The 19,064-nt window shown below is 42.6% G+C and overlaps 1 protein-coding gene across 1 annotated transcript; it reads left to right on the top strand.

Moving 5' to 3' along the window:
* Window positions 1-244: 244 nt before the first annotated feature.
* On the top strand, window positions 245-17,834 carry LOC134677480 (zinc finger protein 57-like). Its single transcript, XM_063535962.1, has 15 exons — window positions 245-569; window positions 1,443-1,562; window positions 2,252-2,399; window positions 2,863-3,053; window positions 3,447-3,551; window positions 5,649-5,771; window positions 6,323-6,528; window positions 7,298-7,408; window positions 8,280-8,384; window positions 9,368-9,460; window positions 9,897-10,016; window positions 13,257-13,389; window positions 15,003-15,116; window positions 17,245-17,394; window positions 17,682-17,834. Exons 1-15 carry the CDS (start codon window positions 438-440, stop codon window positions 17,805-17,807), a joined length of 1,977 nt encoding a protein of 658 aa, XP_063392032.1. The 5' UTR covers window positions 245-437; the 3' UTR covers window positions 17,808-17,834.
* Window positions 17,835-19,064: the final 1,230 nt, after the last annotated feature.

Below are 19,064 nucleotides of genomic sequence, written 5' to 3' on the forward strand. Positions count from 1 at the left end.
AAAAGTCATAACTTAAATGAACATACCATTTGCCGCCGGTAACTGCCGTAAGTACATGTACATAACGGGAAGACCTACCTAAGTCAAATGAATTCAAACTTTTATATTTAGCAGTCACTGTTTATACCGACACAGACATTTTTATAAATATAACCATCTTCCATACGACATTTTATTTTAAAACCTAATAACATTATTACAAATATTCTGTGAACACAATCATTCAATACTTATTTTATTACATTTTTGCATACAATTATGGGATATAGTTTTATGATGGTAATACTTTTCCCAGTAATGCCAACTGCAGACGCCAAGTTGTCAAAAAAGGCAAAATGGCCGAAAGAAAGGAATAAAGACTCCTTCGGTTTATAAAGTTATTTTAACTATATTTTCATTTATATTGTGCGATAGAGTTAAATAAAGTAGCGTCCAAAATGAGGGAAATAAATATCAATATAGAAGGATACAATGTGAACGGCATATGTGTCGGTTGTTTGAACTATAATCGTAAAATGTTTTATTGTAATCAAATAAAAGAGTGCTTCAAATTACTTGGAGATATCGATGTAAGTAGTGTTTATTACTTATTTTGGTGCTGAAATTAGAATATTAATCTTAAAGCTACGTGCTTACAAGTTTGTAGTAATGATTTAAGTTATGTTTTCATAGTTTGTAATGTAAACAAAGCGAAGAACAGAAATCCTAGGATCGGCCATCTTATAAATTTATTGTTGGTTGTTGCGTAGCTAAAACTTTAATGATTCACTTCATACGCACATTTACGTTATTACGTTATATCTATAGTGAACGCATTAATTTATTATTGCATTGTGATTTTAAAGATGTCAAACCTTTCCTGATAAATATATTTTATAATATTATTGTAACTACACACAAGTATAAATTTATTCCATATGGGATTTGACCTTGTGTCTTGCCAACTAATTAAGACTATTCAAAAAACAAAAAAAAAACGGTCACCCATCCAAGTACTGACCATACGTTTACCATACGTTTGTTGTATGGGAGCCCCATTTAAATCTTTATTTTATTCTGTTTTTAGTATTTTTTGTTATAGCGGCAACAGAAATACATCATCTATGAAAATTTCAACTATCACGGTTCGTGAGATACAGCCTGGTGACAGACGGACGGATGGACGGACAGCAAAGTCTTAGTAATAGGGTCCCGTTTTACCCTTTGGTTACGGAACCCTAAAAAAGGGCAAGTCTGTCTATTTGCAACAGAAAACCATTGTCAATAATAATTTGCTGTATTTTGTGATTACCTCAACTCTAGTTTTCTATATAATATCAAAAAATTGTTCAACTACAAGAAGATATTCCTTGAATGAAGTCAAATATTTAATTTAGACATTCAATTGTATCAAATTTAAGCTGTTGTGAGACATACTAACATTGAATAATTTACATTTGCAGGTGCCCGATGGTCTCCAAGTCCAAGTTTGCTGGGAGTGCCTCGCTGCTGTCCAAGCTTCGCTCCGGTTCAGAAACCTCATCGTGGACTCATACAATGTCCTCATTGATTACTCTCGGAAGGTAAAACTAATTTATTATAGTGTTTTATTATTTTTTAACACATCAATACACAACAGGGATATACATTACTGCTAGTATGCTTAATGTAAAAGGAGATAATTAATATATAGGGTCATTGCGCTAGTTTTTGTCCACTTGACGAAATTTGAATATAAACCTTCAATGCTCCACAACAACAACAAGGTTCAATGCTCCACAACAACAACAACAACAAGGAACGAATGGCGCAATCCAGTCTCGGAGGCCAAGATCCACTTCGGGTTGCTGAGCCAGCGAAGTAAGTAAGTTATGCCCCACAAATTTGGACTTATAGCAATCCCTAATATCTAAACAATTTATCTATCTACATAAAAATTATATTTCGCAAGTAGCAAATTAAAAATGAAATGTATTAATTGCTAATCTGTCAAGTGGACGGAAACTGACACTGGATGGTAAACTGACGCAATTACCCTATGTTTACGTTGAAAAGCTGTTGTATGTTTGTGCAACCAACTGTATGTTAACTCCTTTATACGATTCTGTTGTAGTTTTCTGTATTTTTCTTTATAATTTACATCTACCATGGTACTTAAAAAGTTTTTAGAGCTAAGAAATTATTTTAATCCATGCCCTAAACAACAAATACTTATAACAGAAACTGTTCCCTATGCTAGTAAAGAAGTAGCATTGAAAATCCTTTTTTACAGCACACATTCCTCAACGCTCCATCGGACTTGTCTGCCCACGCCCGACAGAGGCTCAACGCCACCGAGCCGGAGGTCTCCGAGCTGCAGGACCTGGTGCTAGAGGTGGACGTCAGCGTGGTTAAAGAGGAGACTAAGGAGGAGCTAGTCGGTAAGTGCAGGAACCCGGGGCTATAGCACACATTCCTCAACGCTCCATCAGTCAGTCCACACCCGGCAGCGGCTCAACGTCACCGAGCCGGAGCTCTCCGAGCTGCAGGACCTGGTGCTAGAGGTGGACGTCAGCGTGGTTAAATAGGAGACCAAGGAGTTAGTTGGTGAGTTCAGGAACCCGGGGCTGTAGCACACATTCCTCAACGCTCCATCAGTCGGTCCACAACCGGCAGCGGCTCAACGTCACCGAGACTCGGACGCCACGTCCCCGAAGTGTCAAAACTGAAATTGAACTTTATGCATATACACATAGGTCTATGTTGCTCTGTGGTCTGTGACCGATTAATCCGTCTTTGGCGTTGGACCTGCGGTGCGGATATATCGGTCATTGGCGTCCAAAAGATAATAATACTAATATAATAAGATAATGATACTAATATTAATTTTAATTTGTATTACAGAGGAATCGGAACCGGTGAAATCCGAGACAGATTACTTCGACACCGACTTCCCTGACGCTGCTGGCCCAGAATCCTCAGAGGATGATGTGCAACTGTCCAAGCTGAAGAGGAAAAAGGACAGAAAGACAAAGAAGGTGAAGAAGAAGAGAGAGGAACGACAGAGGGCGCTGAAAGTGAAGGTTAAGACTGATGTGAGTATTTCAGTAACTTTCAATGATAAGATTTAAAAAAAAATTGTTTATTCAAGTAGGCATATTACAATGCGCTTATGCACGTTAAATATAGCTACACCGTGCACCGGCTCCAACCGTACACATCTGCCCCGAGAAGATTTAAATCCCCCCACAATTGGAGGAGGGTATCCCAATATGGGACCGGCAACAAACTCGGCAGCAAAATAGTTGGTTGTCAATAATAAGTAATAAATATGTCATATGTAGGGAAAACACCCCCTGGCACTGACTAAAATAACCGACTTGGATTCAAATTACATTTCAAAACTTTTTTGTAGTAGAAGAATTGCATTGCGAGACTCGCTTCTTTTTTACATGTAATGTTTTTGATAGGATAGCCTTTGCCTGCAGGAAATAAAAACGGAGAAAGACCAGCAGCGCAGCCTCCGTAAGCTGAAGAATCTGCCGACAGATCTGGTGGAGTTGTATACCATGACCGAGGAAGAAATGTGGGAGGTAGGTACAACCAAAAACATATGTAACTTCGTATAAGATGAATAAAGTCTAAGGAAAAAACGTGCCTCGGAAATCAAGAAAAAGTCGCCGCACACACCTTTAGCCTATGCTCGGCTAGATGGCGTAACGACACCGTTTCATATTTAACAATTTTAACACATAGATATGAGTGAATGAACATGGATCAAAATGATATAAAAATAATAAAATCATTTATCCATATATATACATTTTTTTGATAATTTTATACGTTTTCATTTTGAGTTTTAGTCGTGTGTCGATAGATGGCATTAAATTTACTGTGACTACAAAACTCACAATGACAGGACCCCTCTATACTATCAATTCTTTTTGGTACAACGTATGGAAGCTATCTGTCACGCACAAAAATGTCACTCACACGCCATCATTGGTAATCTGTAATCTCGCAAATATGAACCTCACTTTACACCTGTGCCCTGTTAGCTTATAACGGGGTGTGCACAAATCTTGCGAAGTGTTTTCGTCTACTTTTTGACCCCCACTCCCCCTTGGTGATATTTGGTGAGGTTTTTGGCTACCCCCTCCCCCCACAAAACCTCACGTGTATTTTTAGAAATTTTTTCATTCGACCTAATTTTATGATAAATAATAATTTATATAGAATATCTTGTTTATTTTTCTATTTTCGTTAAATAGGCTCGCTATTTTGAAGTGCAGAGTGAAGAATTATGTTATGTCTAACGAAACCGAGAAAAAGTATCTACTTATGTGGTAGGTTTTTTTTCTTAGTTTCATTCACTGTAGAAAAATACACGTGAGGTTTTCTTATACCTCCTGTTGGCGACTGGCTGGCACGCGGCCTCCTTCGAACGTATTGTTTGTGAAATATTTTGAATTTGTGTTTTGACAAGGAGTCTGCCTGTCACCATTGTAATAACAACATCTTTATTGTGCCTTATTTATCAATTAAAACCATTAATTATAAAACGTGTTTCCATCATCTCATAAGTAATACAGTCCACATTAGCTATCACCTCCCCTCCCCCAACGATCTATCGTGATTTTTTCGTGACCCCCCCTCCCCCATCGAACCTCGCGTGATTTGTGCACAAGCCCTAACTTGTAATGTCGCTTCCAAGCGGTACGTATGGGGGTCCAAGGGGGAGGCCTATGTTCAGCAGTGGACGTCTTATGGCTGAGATGATGATGATGATTACATTACGCGGTAACAAGCTTGTAAGGCGTTAAAGTTTAATCCGAAACCAAAAAACTTCTGACGCTTAGTTGTCTTTTCGGCCTTATAATATTTGACACTACGCGACGCGTATTATTTCTGTTGTCTCTGCAATCTAGGGCAGCCATTCTCAAAGTGTGTTCCGCGGAACCCTAGGGTTCCGTAAAGCCTCTGTTGGGGTTCCGCGAAAAAACCAGCACTTCTATAGGTATATCTGGTCCACAGTGACGAACGAAATTTTTTAATTTGGGGTACCGTCAAATATTTCGCTTTCCAAAAGGGTTCCGTCACCGCTGATCTCATCATTGGCCTTTACGTCTATTGCAGACGATTTATGGTGTAACATACATTACACCGCCTGGGACGGAATTAAGGAAACGCAGGGATGCCCAGCACCTGCATTACCCTCTCGGCTTCACTGTCTTATGCCACAGGAAAGGCGAGCCAATACGTGTGGAGACAGGTCAGCTGCAGGAATCTGCCGCATATTTCAGGTCCTACTCGCGCCTTACGGAAACTCCATTCCGGGTTTTATTTTGGAGTATCCTTCTCCTAGATGGATTGCAAAACAATGCTAAGAGGACCATCTCCCCTGTGGCAAAATAGCTTCTTACTTCGTTTGTGGACTTAGGGCTCATTTACACGGCGCGCGAACTCGCATGCGATATCAGTTACATTGCGGACTGTTGGTTACGTCCAATTCAACCGACCGATCAAAACCCGCAATGTAATAAAACTCGCATGCGAGTTCTCGCATCGTCTAAATGAGCCCTTAGTCGCCTCGTACGACACCCTATCCTATGTGAAGGTTGGCGCTATTCTAAAGCCGGCCACCACACGGCACCGCTGATCTAGGGTATTAATTAAATTGATGTTTTCAGGTGAGGGCTGAAGACGTGAGCAGCGCAGAGTTCTGCGCCCTCAAATACAAGTGTTCTGACTGCGTCATCGGGTTCAACTCGGAGAAACTCATGCAGGACCATATGCAGGGGAAACATGTGCCGGTAAGATACTATGATAATATGTGACGTTCCACGGCAAAAGGTACCTTATGACGGGTGTACCAAATTTCAACTTGATTGGTTCAGTAGTTTCTTCGAGAAAATAGGCTGTGACAGACGAACAGACAGACGCACGAGTGATCCTATAAGGGTTCAGTTTTTTCCTTTTGAGGTACGAAACCCTAAAAACGACTATTTTTTACATTATGTTGATAACCCGCCTTTGTTACGCATCTCTATGACACATTTTAGAGTGGATCTCTAGCGTTCGACTCGCCAGCACTCAGTAACCGAAGTACGTATTTTTTATTTATTTATTTATTTATGTTATGGAGATCCAACAGCTATCTATACAGAGTAGGTGACTGTGGCACGTGGCACGAGCGGTTTTACTTAACAATAGACAATAGGATTAGCCGTCGAGCTCTATTTGAAAGCTACACACTATACATTTTACTGCCTCCCAGGGCACAAAACAACTGAAAAGTCTAAAATTTGCCGGTGAAATATGAACCTATAATATAAAAAATATATGAACGTTGTATTCGTAACAGAAAAGCCCGTCCTGCCACCAGTGTGACGTGTGTCGCGCGTACTTCCTGACGCGTGACAACGTTTCCTCCCACCGCGCGCTTCACCTCGCCGCGTACCGCTGCTCCGCGTGCGGCGCGCGCTCCGCGCTCAAGCGGCGCATGGCGGCGCATGCGCGCACGCACCGCGAGCAGGCCGTCACGTGCCACACGTGCGGGGAACAGTTCAGGTACGCTACCGACTAGTATACAGGGTGGCCAAAAAAATAAGTACATTCCCGTTGCCAGGGAAGTTTTGGGATTATACTGACCAACTTTTGCTATGGGACCAACCGCGAAATCGCGGAAAAAAATTTACCCTTCCCACAGAAAATGGACCAGCCAAAATGTATGAAACGGCCAAATATTTTTTTCGCAATTTCGGGATTGGTGCTTTAGTAAAAGTTGCTCAGTATAATCCCAAAACCTCACTGGCAACGGGAATGCACGTATTTTTGGCCACCCTGTATACTGCACTGCATACACAACTATGACTTGTGGCGTTCCATTAGAGAAGGATCCTTATGCACATGGATCATAAGGACCCTATAGGCGTGGAACGCCACATTTATCATAGTAGTTTAGGTGATAAGCGATCAGTATAGATGGAATACTACCCTTAGGGCCCCCCACATCTGGCATCTTTCGAGCGTCGGCGTCTACAATTCTATGGCCGCTGCTCGACGCAACGTCGACGCAGCGTCAACGCAACTGCGCAGCGACGTCATTTTCCCTTAGGGCCCCCCCCACATCCAGCGTCTTTCGAGCGTCGGCGTCTGTCGGCGTCTGGTCAGCGCTATGGAAAATGACGTCGCTGCGCAGTGGCGTCGACGCTGCGTCGACGTTGCGTCGAGCAGCGGCCATAGAATTGTAGACGCCGACGCTCGAAAGACGCCAGATGTGGGGGGGGGGGGGGCCTTAGCAAAACTTTTTAAATATACATTTTATTAACGTTTACAGTACAAAATCGAAGTTATCCTACCACCGAGGTGTGTGCAACCAGGCGAGACCACAGTGCGACTGCTGTGGTAAAGTCTTCGCTAACAAGATGACCCTCAAGTACCATCTCAAGTGAGTCCCAACACTATACTCTAATAATAAATAAATAAATATTATAGGACATTCTTACACAGATTGACTACGTCCCACAGTAAGCTCAAGAAGGCTTGTGTTGTGGGTACTCAGACAACGATATATATATAATATATAAACATGTACTTAAATACATAGAAAACAACCATGACTCAGGAACAAATATCTGTGTCATCACACAAATAAATGCCCTTACTGGGATTTGAACCCAGGACCATCGGCTTCACAGGCAGGGTCACTACCCACTAGGCCAGACTGGTCGTCTGGTCTGGTCTGGACTCGGTATCTTTATAGTCTGTATCTTTAGGTATTTAAATAAAAGTAAACAATGAATTTGTACATTTTCGGGTAGTTATAACATTTATTGGTTAACCGACCAAATACAAAACAACATGGATCTGTCACTGAACGACCTGGCTTTAACCTACATTATTTGATCGTGTAATGTTTCCATCTACCCTCAACTGGCTTAAGGAGCCATTTGAGGGTAGATTTTGTTTACTTTTATTTTAGCTAGACAGTTGAAAATTTCACAGATTATGTATTTCAGTTGCCGCTATTAGGGAATGCAAATTGGTTATTTTTTTTATGGAAATAACCGCGGTTTCAGTTAATAACCGATTATTTCCATACAAAAAATAACCGAAAATAACCGATTTGCATTCCCTAGCCGCTATAGCAACAAATACTAAATCACAAAATAAGTGAGGCCCTCATACAACAAACGTGATTTATTTGCCGTTTTTTGCGTGGTACGGAATCCTTCGTGCGCGAGTCCGACTCGCACTTGGCCGGTTTTTTTTTATCATTATTCTTTTGTTGGTGTTAATCCTTTGTGAATATTTTGTAGGATCCTGCCTCAGAACAAAGAAGATAAACCTAAAGAGAAGCTGTACATAACGTGCAAGGGCTGTGATAAGGTCTTCCACTCCAAGAAGAGTTACCGAGCGCATGTGTAAGTGCTTTTATGTTTTTACAAGCTTTTATTTGCTTTCACCTGACCGTTGTCTGCCTGCCTGTCTGTGTGTAATCAAATCTTGCAAGTTAAATTTGATCCACTTCCCGGTTTCCGATTGAGCTGAAATTTTGCATGCATGTATAAATCGGATGACAATGCAATATTATGGTACCATCGAGCTGATCTGATGATGGAGACAGGAGGTGGCCATAGGAACTCTGTGATGAAACATCGCAACCTAATTGTGTTAGGGGTTTTTAGAATTGTCTCGATGAGTATTAGTTGTCTGTCGTAAGAAAAGTACAGTCAGCCATAAAAGCTTGTACCAAAAATGAAATTTTTGCCAAAAACTTTTTTATCGGTCTAGTTTTAGCGATAACGACAATATTTGTGAACATTTGTTTCGGTAGTCAGTGAAAAACGTCTTTTTGGCTGCGACGCTGGTTTGGGGTCGTCCAGAAATCATGTGATCATATTTCGTCGCGTGACAAGCAAAAGTCACTAACTAACACCATTGAAATTATTGGACAATAAACCGTGTTACAAGTGTAATAAAGTGCATTGTTACTTTAATTTTTTGATAATACTTAGTGAGTTTTGCTTGTCACCCGACGATTTGGCCTATTTTAGCCACCAAAATTGGTGTGGAACGGATGTACTTGTAGCTGTACTGTACCTGTTGCAAAGCGACGAAATCGCGGAGTGAGCCACGCCAACGCCACAGAATAAATAATAGTACTAGGTACAGAAGACTCACTCTCTAACAAAACGCGTCTGTTACGATCAGGACAGATATGGCCGCTAGGTGGCGACAGCGCCACGCGCGGCTTATGGCAAACCCCAAAATTGGGGTCGAACGGATGCACTTTTAGGTACCTGTAGCAAAGCGACGAAATCGAGGAGTGAGCCACGCCTGCTGTGGTGCGGATATATCCGCCATTGGTGTCAAAAAGGTTAATAAAATATGTCTATGTTTCCAGCGTGATACACGACGGGCTGACGTACCCGTGTCCCATCTGCGGGAAACTGTTCCAGTGGAAACGGAACCTGGCGCGACACACAAGGAACCACAGGTAATAGGGAATATTACGCAAAACTATGCGTAGGGGGCGCCACTATCACTATCCATCACAATCTGGGGGTCTACCGCGAAACAAGAAAATCGAAATTTCGTTAAATATCTAACCTCTCTATCACTCTTGCATATTCGAGCGATAAAAAGGCAGATAACTAAATTTCGATTTTCGCGTTTCCCAGTAGTTTGAATCAATGTCATATTTTATTGTCTGTGAAAACTTGTCAAAAAAAAAACAATTTTTTTATTCCATATCATACATTCAATTGTATTACCTCACTGTAAATCTATAAATAAATAGTAATTGCTCGTTTAAAGGCATTAGGAAGGGATTTTGACTCATGTATTTGTAAGAAAGGGATAAAATATAATTTAACTAAATCAGGCCTGTAAAGTTTTATGAATAAGGGGGTTATAGTATATGTATATTCCAGAGACCGCGACGCGGGCGCCACGCACGAGTGCCGGGACTGCGGCAAAACGTTCAGCTCGCGCGACTGCTACAACAACCACATGAAACTGAGCAAGCGGCACGTCCAAGAGGACGCTTATGTGTGAGTATTCTTCACTAACTTCATAATACGCACGAGTGCCGGGACTGCGGCAAAACGTTCAGCTCTCGTGACTGCTACAACAACCACATGAAACTGAGCAAGCGACACGTCCAAGAGGACGCTTATGTGTGAGTATTCTTCACTAACTTCATAATACGCACGAGTGCCGGGACTGCGGCAAAACGTTCAGCTCTCGTGACTGCTACAACAACCACATGAAACTGAGCAAGCGACACGTCCAAGAGGACGCTTATGTGTGAGTATTCTTCACTAACTTCATAATACGCACGAGTGCCGGGACTGCGGCAAAACGTTCAGCTCTCGCGACTGCTACAACAACCACATGAAACTAGCGGCACGTCCAAGAGGACGCTTATGTGTGAGTATTCTTCACTAACTTCATAATACGCACGAGTGCCGGGACTGCGGCAAAACGTTCAGCTCTCGCGACTGCTACAACAACCACATGAAACTGAGCAAGCGACACGTCCAAGAGGACGCTTATGTGTGAGTATTCTTCACTAACTTCATAATACGCACGAGTGCCGGGACTGCGGCAAAACGTTCAGCTCTCGCGACTGCTACAACAACCACATGAAACTGAGCAAGCGGCACGTCCAAGAGGACGCTTATGTGTGAGTATTCTTCACTAACTTCATAATACGCACGAGTGCCGGGACTGCGGCAAAACGTTCAGCTCTCGCGACTGCTACAACAACCACATGAAACTGAGCAAGCGGCACGTCCAAGAGGACGCTTATGTGTGAGTATTCTTCACTAACTTCATAATACGCACGAGTGCCGGGACTGCGGCAAAACGTTCAGCTCGCGCGACTGCTACAACAACCACATGAAACTGAGCAAGCGGCACGTCCAAGAGGACGCTTATGTGTGAGTATTCTTCACTGACTTGATAATACGCACGAGTGCCGGGACTGCGGCAAAACGTTCAGCTCTCGCGACTGCTACAACAACCACATGAAACTGAGCAAGCGACACGTCCAAGAGGACGCTTTATGTGTGAGTATTCTTCACTAACTTGATAATACGCACGAGTGCCGGGACTGCGGCAAAACGTTCAGCTCTCGCGACTGCTACAACAACCACATGAAACTGAGCAAGCGGCACGTTCAAGAGGACGCTTATGTGTGAGTATTCTTCACTAACTTGATAATACGCACGAGTGCCGGGACTGCGGCAAAACGTTCAGCTCTCGCGACTGCTACAACAACCACATGAAACTGAGCAAGCGGCACGTTCAAGAGGACGCTTATGTGTGAGTATTCTTCAGTAACTTGATAATACGCACGAGTGCCGGGACTGCGGCAAAACGTTCAGCTCTCGCGACTGCTACAACAATCACATGAAACTGAGCAAGCGGCACGTTCAAGAGGACGTTTATGTGTGAGTATTCTTCACTAACTTCATAATACGCACGAGTGCCGGGACTGCGGCAAAACGTTCAGCTCTCGCGACTGCTACAACAACCACATGAAACTGAGCAAGCGGCACGTTCAAGAGGACGCTTATGTGTGAGTATTCTTCACTAACTTGATAATACGAACGAGTGCCGGGACTGCGGCAAAACGTTCAGCTCTCGCGACTGCTACAACAACCACATGAAACTGAGCAAGCGGCACGTTCAAGAGGACGCTTATGTGTGAGTATTCTTCACTACCTTCATAATACGCACGGGTGCCGGGACTGCGGCAAAACGTTCAGCTCGCGCGACTGCTACAACAACCACATGAAACTGAGCAAGCGGCACGTTCAAGAGGACGCTTATGTGTGAGTATTCTTCACTAACTTGATAATACGCACGAGTGCCGGGACTGCGGCAAAACGTTCAGCTCTCGCGACTGCTACAACAACCACATGAAACTGACCAAGCGGCACGTTCAAGAGGACGCTTATGTGTGAGTATTCTTCAGTAACTTGATAATACGCACGAGTGCCGGGACTGCGGCAAAACGTTCAGCTCTCGCGACTGCTACAACAATCACATGAAACTGAGCAAGCGGCATGTTCAAGAGGACGCTTATGTGTGAGTATTCTTCACTAACTTCATAATACGCACGAGTGCCGGGACTGCGGCAAAACGTTCAGCTCTCGCGACTGCTACAACAACCACATGAAACTGAGCAAGCGGCACGTTCAAGAGGACGCTTATGTGTGAGTATTCTTCACTAACTTCATAATACGCACGAGTGCCGGGACTGCGGCAAAACGTTCAGCTCTCGCGACTGCTACAACAACCATATGAAACTGAGCAAGCGGCACGTTCAAGAGGACGCTTATGTGTGAGTATATTATTTATTTCATATTTAAAGGGGTTATTCCCACTAGTTACCGCCAAGTTCTTACCACTGGTAACTACTGGGAAAAGAAATCCCACTAGTTACCACCAACTCGGCTTGGTGGTAACTACTGGGAATTATTATTCACATATTTACACATTCTGACATATTTTTGAGATGATTTGTACACCCATATTTTTACAGTTAACTGTACATCAAATTATGTAAAAATATTGTCCATAATTTCGATATCCAGAGAGGAAAATGAGGACTAAGTTTATATAGAGAAGCAGCCGTCCCCTTTCCTCTAAATCTTGGTGTAATAATATACTCCGCCTGGTACTCTCTTCCCGTCTTTTCGTGGTCACGTGACTGACACAAGCCTGCGTCAACATGCGACAGCGCTATATGGTAATATGCGATAGCGCTATATATAGCGGCCATGTTATTGTGACGTAGGTTTGTGTCACTCTGGGGAGAGAAGACCTTGTTTTATTATAGTTCGTTTTTTTTTTATCTACGTATTTAGAAGGAGCCTTTATCTATGGGACATGTCGGCTCCGTTGGGCCTCTACATTACATTACTCTACATTACATTAGTGTTGCTAGATATCAAAGAAATGGTACACGAACTTCGCATGTTTAGATAGGGGTTCCGCCAATATCGACTGGAAAACCCCAACATCTGTTGCTGTATAGCCCCCAGCTTCAAATAATTCGTTTTTTTTAGCATTAGAAAGAACTCCACAGAAGCAAGCGTGCAGTTTTTATCAGGCTCTTTAATTGTTACTAATTATTGAATTATCTAATGTAGCATGGTCAATACATATAATTTACTTCAAATGATTACCGCTAAAAGTGCCGGATTTGGAACAACAAGCTTACTTCTGCTAAGTTCTTTCTAATGCTAAAAAACGAACTATAGACTTTGCTCTAAATTCAGTCACGTACATTCATTTTACAGACACGAATGCTCGTATTGCGGCAAGAAATTCGCAACGAAATGGTGCATGGTGGATCACATAGACTGGGACCACCTCAAGCGGATCAAGTACCAGTGCAGCGTCTGCTTCAAAGTAAGTTAGCGTTTCTTACCGAGATCACAGAATAAATAACAGAAGCGCTGGTGGCCTAGCGGTGAGAGCGTGCGACTTGCAATCTGGAGGTCGCGGGTTCAAACCCCGGCTCGTACCAATGAGTTTTTCGGAACTTATTATACGAAATATGATTTGATATTTACCAGTCGTTTTTCGGCGAAGGAAAACATCGTGAGGAAAACGGACTAATCCTAATAAGGCCTAGTTTACCCTCTGGGTTGGAAGGTCAGATGGCAGTCGGTTTTGTAAAAACTAGTGCCTACGTCAAATCATGGGATTAGTTGTCAAGCGGAACCCAGGCTCTCATGAGCCGTGGCGAAATGCCGGGATAACGCGAGGAAGAAGAAGATCACAGAATAAATAATAGTATTAAGTACAGAAGACTCACTATCTAACAAAACGCGTCTGTTACGATCAGCACAGATATGGCCGCTAGGTGGCGACAGCGCCACGCGCGGCTTATTATTATTATTGTGGTGTTGTGGGCCTTTGAGTGTCGCATCGACCAGCATTGATCTATTGTGACGGCCCTTTAAAGTTCATTACTAATGCCCGTTGCATCCAGAAAGTTCCAGATTCTTTGGGCCGTAATGTTCTGTACCTAGGGTTGCACTACGTGTCGCCCTAGATAGGTTTATGGCAAACCCCAAAATTGGGGCCGAACGGATGCACTTTTAGCTACCTGTAGCAAAGCGACGAAATCGCGGAGTGAGACACGCCTGCCGAGATGCGAGAATGCAGGGCTTCCACGCAGAAAAATAGGTTCCGTGCATGAACTATAGGGGGCAGCATAGGAGCTGTCAGATTTTAGGCGCGAGGCGTAAATGTGTCGTTTATGCTTCCGATGTAGCCCACAAGATGGCAGACCATGCACAAGGAAACGTACCGACGAGAACGGTAGATGGTAGCACTTGCTTTGGCAATGTACATGTGCACATATGTTTCCGATTCAGGCCACAAGATGGCAGACCCTCCAAAGCGCACGGTCCCTATAGAAAGCCACAATCATAGTTGTATATGTAGTGCATGTATACACGGTGTAACATGACGAAACCGAATAATTTCTGCAGCGTATTCCTGATCATATTTAGAGACAAAAATGTCCTATAAACTTTTTTGAAATTCGCCTAGTTTCAGAGTTAATACCAATTAAAAAAAAAACATGTATTTATTGTTACATAGTGCAAAACGCCTTTTTCATGGCGATGTTGGTGCTATGGGACATAGTTTAAATATCCTTATTGATAGATGTCAAAAAGTGACAAGCTGACAAGTAACACTTTGCAAAAAGTATGTTTTACGAAAAAAAAGTAAAAATTAATTTTAAGTGACAAGTTTACCAATAACATTTAGTTTTTATGTACAAGTGACAAGTTTACCAATAACAGTTATTTTTTATGTACAAATACATACAAAAAAATGGAAAAAACAAAACAAAAAAAATTTTTTTTAGGGAAATTGACCTAAACTCATATTACATTTTTTCTTTCTTTTGACCTCAGAAATGCTTGGTTAAAATTATTTGGTTTCCTCATGTTACACCGTGTATATATATTTAGATTTGTTTCTGATATTATGGATGTATTTTGCAGGCCTTCAAAACGGCAAAGATAATGGTGGCGCACATGAATAATATTCACGAGGGCAAGAAAAACCGCGAGCCGGAGGGCGAGCACCTGTGCGAGATCTGTGGCAAGTCTTACAAGGTGAAATATCTCATCCTCTAGCGTTCCACGCTCCTATTATATATTATAGTACTATCGCCCACACTGTTAACTGTCCATCGTAGGACTTTATTACAAAAGGCATAAGGTACGTAACGTATAAGTATATAGAGATGACACGGGGAGGGGCCAAACAACCGAACGAGATGCACTATGGAAATTTCAGTAGGATTAGCAGAGAAAGCGGTGTTATTGCTTATCCTTGTCACAGTCTCACTTTTTGTTTGATCCCCACCAAAAATTTAGTATGGTTTATGGTGGGAAACAAATAACCCGACCGAATTACGTAGATTGTTTTTGGTATGTTGTCAGGAATGTTAAAACGTGTTTTTAATATTGTCGCTTTGCGTATGTTTTGTCCCTCACGGAGGCACGCGTATAGCTCATCTATGTAATACTAGGGTCTATAGTTTATTGCCAGTTCATATATTTTCTACTTGCATGAAGTCGCAAATGTGCAAAGAGGCCCCAATGTAAAGGCCAGCCGCACTTAGCCGCATTGACCTTTCACCGTCTTGTATACTGTAAAACGTAATTCAAGACCAAAAAAAGTAAGAAAATATTGCCACTTTTTACTAGCGCGTCTTGTATTTATGTAAAAATAGGTAAATAAAAGTACTTTTTTAAATCGTACGAGTAAGATTACCAATATACCAGGCGGTCCCATAATGACCTGGCCTGACCCACTTTTGCCGGACATGTCATGACATGTTATGCACCATTGTACAGCACATCTAATCAGTAGTTTTTAAACGAACAACCGTCAACTTGTTTGCTTTATTTGCAGGTTTAGAGAAAATTAAGTCAAGGTTGTCGCAAGATTTTTAGCAATGTCGAAAATTGAGTACCGAAGCGTCATAAAATTCTTGTTTAAAGAAGGATTATCTCCCGCTCAAATCAAAGACCGTTTAGATGACGTGTACGGCGAGTCTTCTCCTTCGTATAGCACCGTAAAAAACTGGGTAAACGAGTTTCGATTTGGTCGGGAAACTGTCGAAGATCTAGGACATGAAGGAAGACCAGTGGAGGTCCGCACTCCTGAAAATATTAACAGCGTCCAGGAGGAAGTTTTAAGTGATCGCCGCCTAAAGATCAGGGAAATTGCAGCAAGGCTAGGGCTTTCTAAGAGCACCGTCCACCGCATAATTCATGATCATCTTCATATGAGTAAGGTCAGTGCAAGGTGGGTGCCTAAACTTCTGTCAGCGGTTCAAAAAGAAGAACGAGTGAAATGTGCTTCACAATTTTTGGAGCTCTGTGGTGAAAACCCTAAAAACATAATTGAACGGCTAGTGACTGGAGACGAAACAATGGTGCTTTATTATGATCCCGAGAGCAAACGCGAGTCGATGGAGTGGCGTTTTAAAAACGAAAAGCCCCCTATTAAAGCGAAGGTGCACCAGTCCAGCAAAAAGCTGATGTGCACAATCTTTTGGGATTGCCATGGTATCCTGATGGTCGATTTTAAAGAACGTAATACCGTTATAAATGGCGAGTACTATGCTTCTTTGATCCACAAATTGCGGGCTTCAATAAAGGAAAAGCGACGAGGAAAGCTAGCCAAAGGAGTACTGCTGCTACACGACAATGCTCCCGTGCATACCGCCTTCGTGGCCAAGACTGCAGTTCGCGAGTGCGGGTTCACTGAGGTCGACCATCCCCCGTATAGTCCGGACATGGCTCCCAGTGACTACTTTTTATTCCCAAACCTGAAGCGAGACTTGCGAGGAAAAAAATTTTTTAATGACGAAGACCTAGAGGCGGCTGTTTTAGGTCGTTTTGAAGACAAAACTTCAAGGTACTTTTATAAAGGAATAGAGATGCTTATTCAAAGATGTCAAAAGTGCCTTGACATTAAAGGCGACTATATTGAAAAGTAATAATAGTTTTATTTCGCTAGCATAATAATATTTAGTTCAGGCCAGGTCATTATGGGACCTACCACGTATATTTAAATTATCTTAGCGTATTTATTTATAAAGAGGAATTTACTATTTTACAAACAAATTATTGCAGTGGCAACATTGTCTTACTTTTTTTGGCCTTGAATTACGTTTTTCATTTTAATTTAGATGATCTGCGGAATGACCCTTTTACATATGTGTTTCAGACGGTGAAGCGACTGAAAGGCCACGTGTGGGCGATGCACACGAACCGCTCAACAACTAAAAGCTTCAAATGCAAGCTCTGCCCCGCCACGTTCACCTGGCAGACCTCCATCTACAAGCACGTCAAGATGATGCACGACAAGCGGCCCAAGGTATATATGTACTACAGATGTAGAGCATAATAGGGTATTTAATACTAGTCAAATCAGTTTCTTTTTCGAACTGTCAATAGTAGTTAACAAAAAATGTTAAAATAGTGTGCTAGAACAGAAAAGTGGTATTTAGATCCCTCGTAGCAGGGAAGAAAATTGCCACTTTGATCCCTCCTAGCAGGGAAGAAAAGTGCCACTTTGATCCCTCTTAGCAGGGAAGAAAAGGCTCTTCCGAATAGGTGGTGTGAAAAAATCTTTTCTTAATTAACACCGTCGTTTTGTTCCAGCAAATCCGTCCCCTGCCGGCCAAGAAGCCGGAGTTTCCCGGCGCCGAGCTGATCGCCCGCGAGTACTTCCAGCCCGCCGGCCTCGCGCACGTACCCCTACACAACATCGTCCAAAACATCGTATAACATGAGCTGTAGACTTCGGCCTACCACTTTACCCACACACTAAGCCCTCATCACCTTTACGCGGAAGGCGAGAGGCCTAAGGCACCCACCAACTACCATTTAGTTGGTGGGTGCCCTGCCGGCCAAGAAGCCGGAGTTTCCCGGCGCCGAGCTGATCGCCCCCAAGTACTTCCAGCCCGCCGGCCTCGCGCACGTACCCCTGCACAACATCGTCCAAAACATCGTGTAACACGACCTGTAGACTTCGGCCTTCCACTTTATCGACCACACAGCACAGACTACACAAGAAGCCGGAGTTTCCCGGCGCCGAGCTGATCGCCCGCGAGTACTTCCAGCAGCCCGCCGGCTTCGCGCACGTACCCCTACACAACATCGTCCAGAACATCGTGTAATACGACCTGTAAACTTCGGCCTTCCACTTTACCGACCACACAGCACAGACTACACAAGAAGCCGGAGTTTCCCGGCGCCGAGCTGATCGCCCGCGAGTACTTCCAGCCCGCCGGCCTCGCGCACGTACCCCTGCGCGCACGTACTTTCTAATGTATGGTTTCTAATGTTTGGGGTCGGAAACCGGTATTTGGACCATACAAAAATACCGATATTATTACGTTTTTTTTCATTCAAAGCTTTATTTTTACACTACAATAAAATTTTAGCTTTACTTTATACACTATTTTATTGCCATAATAATGTACTTAACTTTAAGGATTAATTATAGTTTTTATACAAATTAAAAGCAATACTGGAAAATAACTGTTTTTTTTATTTCAATAGGATAGAAGTCCTATAAATAGCTTCAATATATCGTGAAATTATAATAATACTATACCTACTAATATAGTCTTGTTTTTGTAGGTATTAAAATAAAAGTAAACAAAATCTAGCCTCAAATGCCAGTTGAGAGTAGAGGAAAACATTACACGATCAAATAATGTAGGTCGTAAAGTCAGGCCGTTCAGTGACAGATCCAGGCGCTTTTGTATTTTTGTTGGTTAGGTAATAAATGTTCTAACTACCCGAAAATTTACTGATTGTTTGTTTACTTTTATTTAAATACCTAAAGATACAGAGTATAGGGTATATTTGAGTTGCTCACATCAGAACTCGGGCAAATCCAACTGTCAGATTTTGCAAGATTCCACTTTTCGATCAAGTCGCTATATTCGTAGTTCAATCTTTCCCGGTAAAGTGAGAGGTTCGCGGGCCGCACGCGGCCCGCGGGCCGTCTGTTGCCGACCGCTGATGTAACCTATC

Source organism: Cydia fagiglandana, chromosome 26 (assembly GCF_963556715.1).
Source record: "Cydia fagiglandana chromosome 26, ilCydFagi1.1, whole genome shotgun sequence".
NCBI lineage: Eukaryota > Metazoa > Arthropoda > Insecta > Lepidoptera > Tortricidae > Cydia > Cydia fagiglandana.